At 42.7% G+C, this 14,484-nt stretch overlaps 2 protein-coding genes across 3 annotated transcripts in view; one reads left to right on the top strand and one right to left on the bottom strand.

Annotated features, from left to right (window-relative positions):
• Positions 1-14,484, top strand: part of clec14a (C-type lectin domain containing 14A) — a 483,122-nt gene that overhangs the window by 371,195 nt on the left and 97,443 nt on the right. The gene's annotated exons all lie outside the window — the stretch shown is intronic.
• Positions 42-7,876, bottom strand: cinp (cyclin dependent kinase 2 interacting protein). 2 transcript variants are annotated; one of them, XM_072365798.1, is made up of 5 exons: positions 7,783-7,876; positions 6,486-6,600; positions 5,296-5,431; positions 3,933-4,062; positions 42-313 (listed from the first exon to the last, which is right to left on the bottom strand). In XM_072365798.1, the coding sequence occupies exons 1-5, from the start codon at positions 7,802-7,804 to the stop codon at positions 111-113; spliced, it is 606 nt and encodes a 201-aa protein (XP_072221899.1). In that variant the 5' UTR covers positions 7,805-7,876; the 3' UTR covers positions 42-110. The 2 variants fall into 2 exon arrangements, with proteins under 2 accessions (XP_072221899.1, XP_072221900.1); XM_072365799.1 differs by lacking the exon at positions 7,783-7,876 and adding an exon at positions 7,036-7,055 and having other exon boundaries at positions 43-313.

The raw sequence follows: 14,484 nt of genomic DNA, 5'->3' as shown, positions 1-14,484 counted from the left end.
AGAAAAACAAACCCTTTAAATTGAAACATTTATTTCATGTCAGCAACTTAAACCTGTTAAAAAGAAGAGAACGGAGTCCAGGTATCTGTTGAACTGAAGGCCGGAGAAGCTCACAGCTGGCGATGACCAGTCTCCAGCAGCAGAGCTTCCAGCGTCAGTCTGGCCTTAGTGGGGATAAAGGGCTGGTGGAGCCAGCAGGACAGGTAGACCATGCAGAGCTCAGAGGTTGGGGTGTGGGCAATTTCCTGCACAATCCTCTGCTTCAACCGCAGTTCCTGACTGAAGGCGGCCAACAAAGCACGAGTGGACTTCTCTGAAACAGCAAACAAATGAAGCAGGGTTAGTAAAGCATTCAGAGGAGGAACTCCTATAACAGCATGAAGACATTTTCCTACTGAACAGTAAGTGACGACAGGCGACACGTTATTACCAGGTCAAATCTGCTGTATCAGCACTAAAGAGTCCAGCTTTAGACACGAGCAAAGTGCTCAGTTGGGAAAATATCCAACAATGAGATCTTTAAGATATGATGGAGCTTGGAAATGATGAGCTTTATATGCAAGGAAAATTTTAAATTGTATTTCGGAAGAAGCTAAAAGCTAAGACATTTCAATGCTACCCCTAAAACCACTTCAGAGTTCTTTTAGCAGGATGCTTGGGGCCAGAAGGTGAACCATCCATCATTCCTGTAATTCTGTTCAGTTTTCTAATACCTGCCTAAAAAAAACCCACCTCCATGCTGCACTGTGGGGGTGCTGCTGGCTTTGGACCATACATGGGTTATGGGTTGGGTTAGCTTGTGTTGGTCATTGACAGGATCTCCAACATAGGTTTGCAGCTGAGTGTGAAATGGCTGCGATGATAGTCAGCACATCCAAATCTGAGGCCATGGTTCTCAACCAGAAAAGGGGGGACTGCTCCCTCTGAGTCAGTGACAAGTGTTTGCCTCACATGTGATGGTAGGATAAAGCATGAGATTAACAGTCTGACTGGGGCTCAATCAGCAGTAATGAGGGTATTCCTCTGCTCTGTTGTGGTAAAGAGTCAGCTGAGTTGGAAAAGCGACATTTTCTATTTATTGGTCTATCCATGTTCCAATCCTAATCTATGGTCACTAGATTTGGGTTAGAGTAACCTAACATACGAGATCACAGATACAACTGGCTAAAAACAGTTTCCTCACAGGAGCTCAACCATCCAGAAGGAGCTGGAAGAAGAGCTGCTGCTCCTTCACATACCCGTCGGTATGTGGTGGTCCGACTACCTGATTAGGATACCTCCTCTCTGCCTCCCTTTTTTTGGAGACCCCGCCACTGACCCAGAACTAACTGGAGGAAATATATATCACTTCTGGCTGAGAAACACAGTAACACCAGATTTGGGCTGGGGTCAAGTCCTGTTGCTTCCATAATCTGATCTTGGATAAGCAGAGGATGTACGGAGGTGGGTTAGTAGAAACATTTCAAGTCAAGTAATGAACTGGGTCTGTGGAGGTTCTCTGGCCATTGAAAATTAAACCAGTTACTTAGAACTGGCTCCAGAAACAGCCCTAAACAAGCACCAGAGCTGCCTTGGCAGAAAGCGTAGACCACCAAAAGTCAAGTGCAAGATATAAAGGGCATTAAACGGAATTCTAAAAAGAGACCCTGAAGGAGCTGCAAAGCTCCACAGCATAGATTATATGTCTATAATATGTCTGTCCATTGGAACACTTTAAACTGCACTCTTCACAAAATTTAGCTGATTTTCTGTTCTGTTAAAGCAGAGCTGAAGAACTGGATAGTCTGGTGGTATCATTGCCACCTTTCATGTGGGTGACCTGGGTTCAAATCCTCTGCATGAAAGGTATTACCTCCAGTAGGGGTCCTAAATGCATAAACATAAACTGAAGAAGCCTGTCATTGAACACACTCTCTTCTGCTGACATGCACAGGGTGCACAGTAGTGTTCATTATGTTTATCAACCTGTGCAGCATTCTGATTCATACAATCAGATCCAAGGGCCCAGGGCCCCAGGGCAGTCCCCAGCACAGAGCCAGTTTCTCTGAGTCACTGGCTCTAATGCTGCTGCCCCAACAGATGGCTGCAAAGCAGATGGCTCTGTCCACCACAGACTTGTAGAAGAATCTTGGTGCAGACACTGAATAACTAAAGCATCCTTAAAAAGTAGCCTGTTACATCTTGACGACTGCCTCAGAGTTGCATTTCCAGTCCAGTCTAGTCTGTTGTCCCGGTAAACGTCCAGGTATGTGTATTCTGAGATTGGGTTTAGGCCACACAGAGAGGGAGTAGAAGAGGATCTCAAGCTGTTGTCGTTGGGAGTTCTGTGCATGCTGCCATGTAACATGTTTCTATGCTGTTCCTGTGGATAAATTCCCCATAAGAGGAGTGAGTCCTCTGTGCCCTGCAGCTGAGATCAGCTGTGAAAGCTGCAGCAGGTATGTTTTCCTCTAACCATTTAAAGCAGCAGATGTTTGCTGTCGGGGTTCAGTGTGACAGCTTCTGGGGTTCCTTCAAATTAAAAACACAGGAGAAGCTGGTGGGCTGACCCTCTTATTTCCTCTGTGAAGGACTACACATCTTGGTCTACACAGTATTGCAGGCTAAACAGTGTTGCTTTTTTCTCTGTCATCCACACTGGAGGCAAAGTGGGGTTCAGTGACTTAACAAAGGACACTTCAACATGTCGAGAATCAAACCACTGACCTTTTTGAAAGGCAGATGACTGCCACTACGATAACACAGCTGACTTGGTAAATAATATGGATGTAAACTCAGTGCTAGCAGTTCTATGTCCCGGGTACAGATCTTCTCCCTCACAGTTAGATGTCCACAGTTACACCATCAGACCTCCACCTTTGCCGTTACAGCTGCCTCTGATGTCTCTCTTCACATATTTTGTCTTTTAGCTATGTAGAGAGGCACTGGAGTCTATGTTCCTTCAGCCATGTCTCAGTGAAACACATAATACTGCTGTCTCAGTATTCTTGCTTTGAGTTCCTGAGCGCTATAAGCCCATTTTTTATTTTTGCAACCAGTCCGACATTTCCCATGAGTATGGAATGAAGATCTGGCCTGATCTTCCTCCACATGTTCTTCTGTCTTCTGCCAGACATCCATGGCGTTTCCTCTTCAAATCGTAGAGGATTTGGGAACTTTTTGGGGGCTTTAGTTGCCTTTTTGTAAATGCTTGTATTTCATGTTCTCTCATAGATTCTGCATTTTGGGAGACTCCACCCACCCATCACACAGCCTCTTCAGCCTGCTGCCATCAGGGAGGAGGCTGCAGAGTGTCCGGACCAGGACCAGCCCACTGAGGGACAGCTTCTACCACCAGGCTGTCAGGGCACTCATCTCCCTCCCTGCTCTGCCCCCATTCCCCTGCTGCCCCTCTCACACAAACTCTAGACTGGAGCAATTCTGTACTGAGGAGAAGTCCAACAGGATAGTTGTGACAAACCTTAAAATAAAATCCAGGAGGATCGCAGCTGTAGCTGCTGAGAAATGGGGCTCTTCTAAGAATAAGAAAGGTTATAAAAAAATAAACCTTTTGCAAAAGGTTTTTAATTCGCTCTTGACAGCATTCATTTTCCTAAAACTTCATAAGCTATATTGTTAGCGATCCCTAAGAAATAGAATAGATTGGCTCTATTTAGAACACATAATTGACTAAATGGGCTTTCATTGGGGTTTTATTAACTGGATTTAAGTGCTGGATCTAAATAGTCCATAAGTTGCATTTTGAATTTAACAGAACCAGCCGAAGGTGGTCAGCAGCACCAAAGCACAAGGGACTATAATCTTACTATTTCTCTTCTCTCTGTACACCTCAACCCAGTGGTTACCAACTCAAGTTTCCATCCTGGAGTGAATGAGTTCAGAGACCAGGTGAGTGTGCTGTTGTCATTCAGGTGAGCTGCTGGGAGACTAACCAAATTCTTTGGTGGTCCAGCTGTGACACAGGGGAAACTTTCTTCCTTCAACGCCGAACTGAAACTCCTCCAGCTGCTGAATGCCTTGCTGTGATGCCATCAGACGCTCCATCTTGGACACAACAGCAACCTGGTCAGAAGAAAACAACATGTAAAAACATCAGCTGCCATGTAACCCTGCACAGGAAGAAGGGAGTATGGACAATGAATAGATACCCATTCACTGAAACATTATGTAATACTAGAAAAGACCCAGATCTGAACATGCATTACATGAGTTTTATATACCAGAGGCACACAAGTGACCCCCTACTCCAAATTGCATTGAAAATCCTTTTCCGATAACAAACTTTATTGTCATTTTTATATTTCTACACAATAAAATTCATTTTGGCACCAATCAGCTTAAATTGAGCGATTAAAAACAGCTGTCTGCAATAATAAAGTGCATTTCCTTAAAGTGCAAAGCCTTTTATCCGTTCATTACAAGCAGGGTTTGAAAAAGACAGCGGTCTGGCTGGATGTAGGCCTCCCTGATGCTTTCTTCTCACTTCTGAAATCAGTAAATATTCTTCAGTCTGAGGGGAGGGGATCCTGATGATCCTCTGGGCTGTATCGATAGTCTGCAGCAGATCTTTCCTCTCTTTGTGAAGCTGGAGAACCACATAGTAAAGTCTCTATTGTGCATTTTTCATCAGCTCTTTTCAGGTCAGATTTTCTGCCAGATAAACAGAGACATTTGAAGCCTGAGGTGCTTTTATTAATGATGATGGATGAGGTCAAATGTCCAAGTCTGCCTTCAGTAGAGCAGGATGTTAGAGTATCTTCGATGTAACAAAAAGTTTCATTATACACTTTAAGTTAAGAAAACAGAAAATGCCTTTTTTAAATCCACTTTATTACAGACCCTGAGTATGTTTCTGTTTCTGCATTCAGCAGACGCTTTGATCTAAAGGATAAAGGACTATAGTTTGGTCCTTTTGTTAGAAATATGCAGCTTCATATCCATGATTGTGATTGGTCATCTGATGTCAACTGGCCTGTTTGCACATGAACCTGACTTGACTTACTGTGTTGATAACCAGTGAGATTTTAAAGGCTTAGTTGAACAGAACCAGGGGGTCGCCTGCATGTGCTGAACCTGCTCTGCAGAACAGACCCCAGGTTTAGAGTAATAATCATAAGTAAACTGCACAGCTAAGAACACTAAACTCCACTATTTTCCACCCGATGCTTCTTTTCTTCAGCAGCTATCATGCAGGACCCAAAAGATGGATGCAGTGGGATGGCCCGCATGCTTCTGATCTCTGAATTTGGTTTTAGTTTTTGCTTCTGAATCTTAAAAACTTAAATTAAGCACTACCATTTTGTTGATGGCATCTTGAAGTTTACAGCATTCCTCTTGCAGCTCTGCAGCTCCAACTGTGTGCTGCAGTGCAGCTGATGGAGAATGTGAAGGTGGGGAAGAATTAACCTCCATCAGCTGATCAGTCTGCAAACTGTGGAAGAGAAAACCTGTTTAAAAACACTCAATAAGCCTTACACAGTGGTGGGGGTTTCAGAACTGGCATATATTGAGTTTAACTGCATCATTAGATAAATAACAGCACTGACCACACTTTCCTGTGTGAAACAGTGGAGTGTGTTCAGCCAGAGGCTTCTACAGCTCTGCTGTAACACAGTTTTACATTTTAATTTAGTAATATTTTGAACAGCCTATGTGTTTCATTTCCACTTCAGTCTGCTGTCCCGGTATCTCAGAGTCCAGCTGCACACAACAGCTGCAGAGTCATTTCTGGAGATGACGGGACTCTGAGTCGTCCTGGAAGTCTGAGGTGTACAGAGTGAAGAGAAACAGTGAGAGTACAGCCTCCTGTGCTGCTGATCACCTTCTCAGACACACAACCCTTCAGTCTCACAAACTGTTTGTCAGGGAGTCAGTAATCCAGGTGGTTGTGGAGGCCTCCACCTGTTTTTCATGCAGCTTCAGGCTGAACTGTATCAAAAAGCCCTGCAGAAATCAAAGAACATGATCCTCACAGCGCTGCCTGCTTTGTCCAGATGAGTGTGGGCTCACTGAAGCAGGTAGATGACAGCATCTTCAGCACCAGCTCCAGGATGATAAGTGGGTTTCAGTGGGTTCTGAAAGGTGTTCACTTGCTGACTGAGGTGAGCCAATAACAGTCTCTACAGGACTTTAATGGTGTGGGACGTTAGGACAGCTGGAACAAGGCAGGATGTGTTCCACAGCACTGAAACTTTCTCCTGACTCAGGCTAAGGTTTAAGAGGTTCTGGAGAATCCCACACAGCTGTTCTGCACAGGACGTTAGGATACTGGGGCTTGACTGGAAGTGAGGAGAACCAGTCTGTAGTCTGATTTTTCTAAAGGAGGACCGTTCAGAGGAGCTTTCAGATTATAATCTAATAAATCCAACTTTTTATTTTACTCTGTTGGAGCAGGGGGAAACAGCTCTACTGTCCTCTGCCATGGCTCCTGAACTCTAACCCCCATCACTGAAAAACTAACAGAATGGAAATGGTGACAGACTCACCGCCTCATGCTGATAATGTTTGCTGCAACACTGAAGCCGTCTTCATTCAGTCGGTCCCACCTCATCATCAGGTTGTGCCAATCGGCTGCATTGTCTTTGATTTTTCTGCCACTTCCTGTGAACACAGAGCACGTCCTGTTTGATGATTATGGATTTAAAAACCCGGAGGAAGCAGTTCGGCAGCTGAAATCAGCAACCTGCACTCTGGACATAAAACCATCTGACTCTTTAAACACTGTTTTTACCTCAGTAGAAAGTGATCTCCTACAAATAGTCACTGGCATCAGGCATGTTTCTATGTGTTCTAATCAAGGTGTGATGAACAATTCTGTCTCCAAAGAAAAACATCTTTCACACTAAAGAGAGAAATAACATCAACTCAGCTGGTAAGACGAGCATATCTGAGACATTCAGAACATTCAGAAGCAGCAATAAACAACAATAAAGACTATTCTATTCTGTCCTCCACACATAAGTTCACTTTCACATTCATTTTAACTCAACAAAGAAACAAACTGCCAGGCGTTCTTCTTTAAAATCACTCCCTTACCTCAGATTGGTTAGGCTGCAGCCTCTATCAGCAGCAAATGACTGTCTAACCTCTGAGGTGAGCTGAGATTACTGCACGGAACCATCAGGTTCTGGACTTAATTTAGTCATATAGGCACAATTATTTAACAAGGGAGAAGGGCTTCCCTTCAAATGCTAGTAGCTTCCAGGACATTTAAATATATCGAACAAGATGCTCCAGTGGAGCAAACATCTCTAAATGTGACCGAAAAGAAAATAATAGGAGAAGCTGTGGTTGTTTGTGCATCTGTTCAGAAGCTGTGGTACAAAAGTGAGGCAAATATTATCTCCTTCTTCACACGAATCTGAGACAAACCGAACCGTGGAAAAAACAGAGCTGCCAGTCCTTAACCGAGCTGAGCTCATCCTCAAACAGGCTGACAGAACAAGCTGCTTCCGTGGATCACACGCTGCCGGAAGCTCTTTTTAATATGAAATAAGTTTCATAAGGAACACTTCGTCAGAGTGTTACGTCATCACGTTGTCTGAAGCGCAGAAACGCTGCAGCATCACTGCATCACACACAGCCATCTGTGCACGCTGCTCTGCAGCAGGAGCTCATTACGTCACACGGTCAGCTGTTGGTGTTGTTGTTAAACACGTGCCGCCTCGCGCACTTCTCATCTCAACACAAATTAATCTATCAACTAGTTAACCAGCTACAGGGAGCCTTCCAGTGATGAGGACAGATCATTAATGACCGACTGATCTGCACATGATCCCTTACCTTCCATCTGAGCTGTAAACATTCATCCCTCCCTCTTCCTCTTCTTCTTCTTCTGTTTCATCTTCTTCTTCTTCTTCTTCTTCTGTTTCTTCTTCTTCCTCTTCTTCTTCTGTGTGCTCATTACTGCCACCTCGTGCTCCAGACGGTGGAGCACAGTGTTCAAGCTGCCATTGGACATGGGGCAGGCTAAACCTTGGACAGGTCACCAGTCCCTCACAGATCTACAAATCTCTCCAAATGGGCGAATATAAACAAGACAAGTTCACAGGGATTCTACGTTTTTTCTGGCACTCCTCAGTACTTTCAAAGTTTGTCTTCCTGAGTTTTACTTCAGTCAGTAGCTGCATGTAGAAAAGTCTCTGCTCACATGAGGGTGTCCTGCTATTACCCTGTGAGTGTTACTTAAGTTTGAATGTTCTAATCATGTATTATTGAAGATGATTAATCCATATGATCGACCTGTTTTTCATTGATCAACTGACTCAGCGTCCCACTCTCTTTGCCAATATACAATTACTTTCTCCAAAATTATTGTCTTGACCTCAGACTTGCTTAATGGGGGGGGGGGGGGTTTCATCTGTTAAGTCTGTCTACTTCCTCATTTCCCCAGTAAATATACACGCATTGGTAGCAGTTAACATACCTCGGTGGATGAGCTTGGAATGAACTTACAGTACCTGATGGCTTGAGTGATTTCAGGATTTTAAGAACTGAGACAGAATCAAATCAAAAAACTTTTCTTGATGTTTCTCTCTTTACACGAAGGCTGTAAGAACAGTGCCAGCATCTACCTGAAGACACAGTCAAATGGATTGAAGTTAGGAGATAATAAGTGTGAAACATTATGATAAAAACAGCCTCCTCAGTTAGTGCGTCCAGGGGAGGCTCACCAGATATGTGTACCTCATCTTCTGGCTATGTGCCTGTTGAAGGGGGCGCAGCACCTTCAGGGTTACCAAACATGGGAAGGTTTTACTCTGCTGAACGGCAGAGGTTAGGCGCTGAAGATCTCTCCAGATTTGATGCATCAATTTGTAATTCTGATACAGACCTGGTTCACAAGAAAATATTAGTGTTCGACCAAGTCTGTGTCCATAAAGTTCTTCCTGCACCATCTACACATGTTTGAAGCCGACCATCCCTCATACTCCACAGTATACTGTGTAATACAGTACTGGCCGGATCACGGCATGAAGAATATCTCTAACAAAGAGGAACTATTTACTTGAATTGGAATTTATGTTTGAAGTGAGATGAGATGACATTTGTTGTGACTTGGTGCCATGTCAATACAACAGAATTAAATGATGTGCTCAGCCCATGTTAGTTTAGAATCAAATAGAGAACCAAGAAATTCAGACATTTACCCTTTTCCAGGCATCTACCATCCATACTAAGGTTGACCTCATTTAAGAGTCTCCCCGTTGTAGAGATAACTGTATTTACTTTCACCACTAAACATTTAAAGCTCTGTTTCTATGCCTACTGTTTGCCCTCTCGTTGTCTTTATTACCTCTTGCATTCTCCATCATCTGCAACAGTCAAACAATGACCTGGAATGGTCTGGCTTGATATTATAAAAGATGTCATTTCTCATTATTGAAAAGACTCAGTTCCACTGATTTTACTACCTTATAATAGATTTCCACCAGAAATCTATTTGATAATTGACTCCAAATGTTCTCTTAAAGAGATCTGTTTGCCGTAACATTTTTAATCCAGTTAAATATATTCCCCTCTATTCCCATAGAGTTTGGTTATATCAAGACTCCCTCTTTCCATATTATGTCCTATGCTTTTTCAACACTGAAGGCTACTGCTACAACTGATTCTTTCATGAATATGTGCTATAGAAATTCATTTTCCAAGCAAATTATAGGATCCTCTCTTTTCTACAAAATAGACGAGCCACTGAGTGACCATTCTAACCATTACTTTACAAACATGTGATGTAAAAGGTATTGGCCTATAGCTGGAGGACTTTGATGGATTTTTCCCAGATGTTTTATGAAGGGTGATCATCGTTCATTTTAAGCCAATGATAATATCTGTTATAAAGAGCCAAAAGTTTAAATAATACCACATCACTGAACAGACCAATCAACAGATTTAGAAATTGTTTGCCTTTGTTTATCTAGAGTAAATGTCATGATTCATGGCCAGAGCAAGGGGGTGGGGGTAACCCAAATGCAGGACTTAAAGTCAAAGTCAAATCTATTTGGAGCTCATTTCATGTACAGAACAATTCAAAGTGCTTTAATAAAATAAAAGCATTGCAAAGCATTGGGAAAGTATTAGAAATATGCAAAAGAATATAAATAGAAAGAAATAAAATAACAGATATCCTGCAGATTTCATGCATAGACACATGAGAAAAGACATGTTTTTAACCTGGATTTAAAATGTCTACATTTGGTGACAGTTTAATCTCCTCTGGCAGTTTGTTCCACTTGTTTGCAGCATAGCAGCTAAATGCTGCTTCTCCAGGTTCAGTCTGGACTCTGGACTGGACCAGCTGACCTGAGTCCTTGGATCTAAGAGCTCTGCTGGGTTTATATTCTCTGAACACATCACAGATGTATTTTGGGTCTAAACCGTTCTGGGATTTTTAAACCATCAGCAGGCTTTAAAATCTATTCTGTGACTGACTGGAAGCCAGAGTAAAGACTTTAAAGCTGGTGAGATGTGTTCAGATCTCTTAGTCCTGGTTTAAACTCTAGCAGCAGCGTTCTGGATGAGCTGCAGATGTTTGATGCTCTTTTTGGGAAGTCCAGTTAAAAGACCATTACAGTAATGGAGTCTCCTGGAGATGAATGCATGGATGAGTTTCTCCTGGTCTTTTTGGGAGAGAAAACCTTTGATTCTGTTGATGTTTCTGAGTTGGTAAAAAGCTGCCTTGGTGACAGTTTTGATGTGGCTGCTGAAAGTCAGATCTGAGTCTATCAACACTCCAAGGTTAACTTGGTCAGTGATTGTAAAGGCCTGAGTCTCAAGATATCTACCAATGCTGACCCTCTTCTCTTTGCTACCAAACAGAATGATCTCAGTTTAGTCTTCATTTAATTGTAGAAAATTCTCTCTCATCCAGGAGTTTATTTCCTCCAGACACTGACACAGTTTGTCTGCTGGGCTGCAGTCGTCTGGTGACAGAGACATAAAGCTGTGTATCGTCTGCATAACTGTGATAATTGATGTTAAAGTTCTGCAACATCTGACCGAGGTTTTATTGATAAAACAAATTCTCAAGAAAATAAGACTAATGAGAACATATGAGAGACTGACCAACTAACAAATGAGCAATGGCAAAGAAAATAATGACAAGGATCTGGCAAGGAAAAGGACAAAGGAAACCAAAGTATTTCTACTTAGAGAGTAAGTGCCTAACAGCAGACAGGTGGAAGGTGAGAAACTAAATTAATCCTAGCGTCAAACAAGAACAGGAATAACAGAAAACCCAAAGGGCCAGGCTCCTTAAAATAGAACAGGAAGCAAGATTAACTGCAGTATTACTAAACTCAAAGATAAGATTGAAATCAAACCAATACAATACAGAACCAAAAAGGCAGACCTTAATAGTAAATGGATGATTCATTGGTTGTTTTTCAAGTTTTCCTAGATATTGTCTTTTTGTATTTTCTCTCTTTCCTCATTCTTCCTCTGTAAGATTTCCTGAACTGTGTATTTAAACAAATGTTGTCCCATTAGTTCTGCATCTTCCTTATTCTTATCCCCCCCTCTGACTCTAAAACAGAACATCGGCCCTTTCTATTAGCACCATTCTCCTGATTATATTTAGTCGGTCTTTGTTGACAGGATATGTACCTCAGACTTTTAAGGTTGCTGTAATTAAACCTTTACTTAAAAAACCTACTCTTGATTCAGAAGTGTTGGCTAATTATCGACCTATATCCAATCTCCCTTTTTTGTCTAAAGTTGTTGAAAAATTAGTTGCAGTTCAACTTTGTGATCATTTACATAGAAATAATCTGTTTGAGGAGTTTCAGTCAGGATTCAGAGTGCATCATAGCACAGAAACAGCACTGGTGAAAGTTACCAATGATCTCCTCTTAGCCTCTGATAGCGGACTTGTTTCTGTGCTTGTCCTGTTGGATCTCAGTGCTGCATTTGATACGATCGATCACAGCATTCTGTTACAGAGACTTGAACATGTTATTGGGATTAAAGGAACTCCATTAGGGGCTGCACAGAGGTGTGGTGGTTAGCACTGCCCCCCTCACAGGTTCCAGGTTAAATTCCTGGCTGGTTCTTTCTGTGTGGAGTCTGCATGTTCTCCTCATGCATACGTGGATTCTCTCCAGGTAGCCCGGCTTCCTCCCACCGTCCAAAAAAATGCATGTTAGCTAAATTGGTGTCTCTAAATTGTCTCTCGGAGTGAGTGTGAGCGAGTGTGTGGTCGTTCGTCTCGTTCATCTCTGTGTGCCCCTGTGGACTGTCCAGGGTGTACCTGTGTACAGAGCCTTCAGTTATCAGGCCCCTAAAAGCAGAATGGGAGGCAGAGCCTTCAGTTATCAGGCCCCTAAAAGCAGAATGGGAGGCAGAGCCTTCAGTTATCAGGCCCCTAAAAGCAGAATGGGAGGCAGAGCCTTCAGTTATCAGGCCCCTAAAAGCAGAATGGGAGGCAGAGCCTTCAGTTATCAGGCCCCTAAAAGCAGACTGGGAGGCAGAGCCTTCAGTTATCAGGCCCCTAAAAGCAGAATGGGAGGCAGAGCCTTCAGTTATCAGGCCCCTAAAAGCAGAATGGGAGGCAGAGCCTTCAGTTATCAGGCCCCTAAAAGCAGAATGGGAGGCAGAGCCTTCAGTTATCAGGCCCCTAAAAGCAGAATGGGAGGCAGAGCCTTCAGTTATCAGGCCCCTAAAAGCAGAATGGGAGGCAGAGCCTTCAGTTATCAGGCCCCTAAAAGCAGAATGGGAGGCAGAGCCTTCAGTTATCAGGCCCCTAAAAGCAGAATGGGAGGCAGAGCCTTCAGTTATCAGGCCCCTAAAAGCAGAATGGGAGGCAGAGCCTTCAGTTATCAGGCCCCTAAAAGCAGAATGGGAGGCAGAGCCTTCAGTTATCAGGCCCCTCTCTGTGGAACCAGCTGCCAGTTTGGCTTCAGGAAGCAGACACCCTCTCTACCTTTAAGATCAGGCTGAAACTTTCCTTTCTGATAAAGCTGATAGTTAGGTATGGCTCAGGTGATCCTGAAACATCCCATAGTTCTGCTGCTATAGGCCCAGCCTGCTGGGGGAGCTCCCATGATGCACCTCTCCTCCCTCCATGTACAGATGACATCATTGCTGTCATTAACTTGTGTTTCTCTCTCTCAGCAGGTGTCTCTGGCCTGGTGTTACGCTGCTTGTTGTCCCCTCTTTCCTGTCCTCTCAGCCCCAGCTGGTCCAGGCAGATGGACCCTTCCTGGTTCTGGTTCTGATGGAGGTTTCTTCCTGTTAAAAGGGAGTTTTTTCTTTCCAGTGTCGTGCAGCTCAGGATGGGGGACTGGATCAAAGAAAAGTGCCATGAGATGACCTTTGTTGTGATTTTGAGCTATATTGATGAAACTGAATTGAAATGAAGTGAACTGAATTTACATTGAAAGGACATACAATAACTAGAGAAATCCATTTCTCAGCTCAACCTTGTCTGGTTATCCATTCATCTGAGCTGGTTTTACTTCTTTGTGTTTGTCTTTATGATAGTTTTCTGTTTGTCTGGTCCCTAATTGATTTTCTTTCTGTTGCTTTAAATGAGGTTGACTGCCACCCCTCCAGCTGTCAGTCCACCAATCTTTTTGAGCGGCAAGAGCGGGAATCGAACCCCCAACCTCCTGGTTATTGGAAAACCCACTTATGGAAAGAAATACCATGAAGATAGGAACTAAATAAGTAAAGTGACTTGATGTGATGCCCATACTTAATTAACTTAATTTAATTTAATTTAATTTACACCTATTACAAACCAAACAGCTTAAATGATTACAGTAATTAACCCAACCAATAATGAACTCAAAGTATATAAATATGCTCCATGCACAGCTCCACTCAGGCTTTAACCTTCCTCCCCTGAAATCAATAAGAGGTGCACGAACCACCAGGGAACTCTATCTTAGAAACGGATTATCATTATTATTTGAACTAGATTACGACTATATATATATATATTTTTTAAAGAATTTCAATTTCTTATCAGATGTGAGGTTAAAGAGATTGATTTGAGAAATATTTGAGGAGTTAACAGTGTACAGTTAGTTATTTCTTATGACTACAATTGATCAGTTTTAATGCATACTATTAAATTTATTAAATTAAACAAGATATTGTACTCAACAAAGCTCAGCCTTGTGTCTATTAGAACCACAATAGATCAATCATTTAATTCTTGGAGATAACGACAGAAAACCCGATCTGAGGAGCCGCAGCCATGGTGTCAGCCAATCACAGCCGCGCTATATTGCCTTAGAGTGAAGCCGTCTGAAGTCTACACCCTGTGCTGTTTTTACTTCGACTTATTAAATTGTTTTGAAATGATGAAATAACTTTAAAGCAGAACCCGAACCCTCAACAAAGTCTAACTTCAACTGAAAGTCACGGAGTAGAGAACATAAGCAGGCTGGGAGTGTTCCAGCAGCAATAAAAGGTTTGATAATAAAGCCAACGTTGAAATACGTTAGTGATAGCAGTAAAATACCATAATAATGATAAAGA

This window comes from Leuresthes tenuis, unplaced genomic scaffold, assembly GCF_036924035.1.
Source record: "Leuresthes tenuis unplaced genomic scaffold, fLeuTen1.0.hap1 SCAF_15, whole genome shotgun sequence".
In the NCBI taxonomy this organism is placed as follows: domain Eukaryota; kingdom Metazoa; phylum Chordata; class Actinopteri; order Atheriniformes; family Atherinopsidae; genus Leuresthes; species Leuresthes tenuis.
The sequence above is the reverse complement of the archived record's forward strand: the minus strand, read 5'-3'. Positions and strand labels throughout refer to the sequence as shown.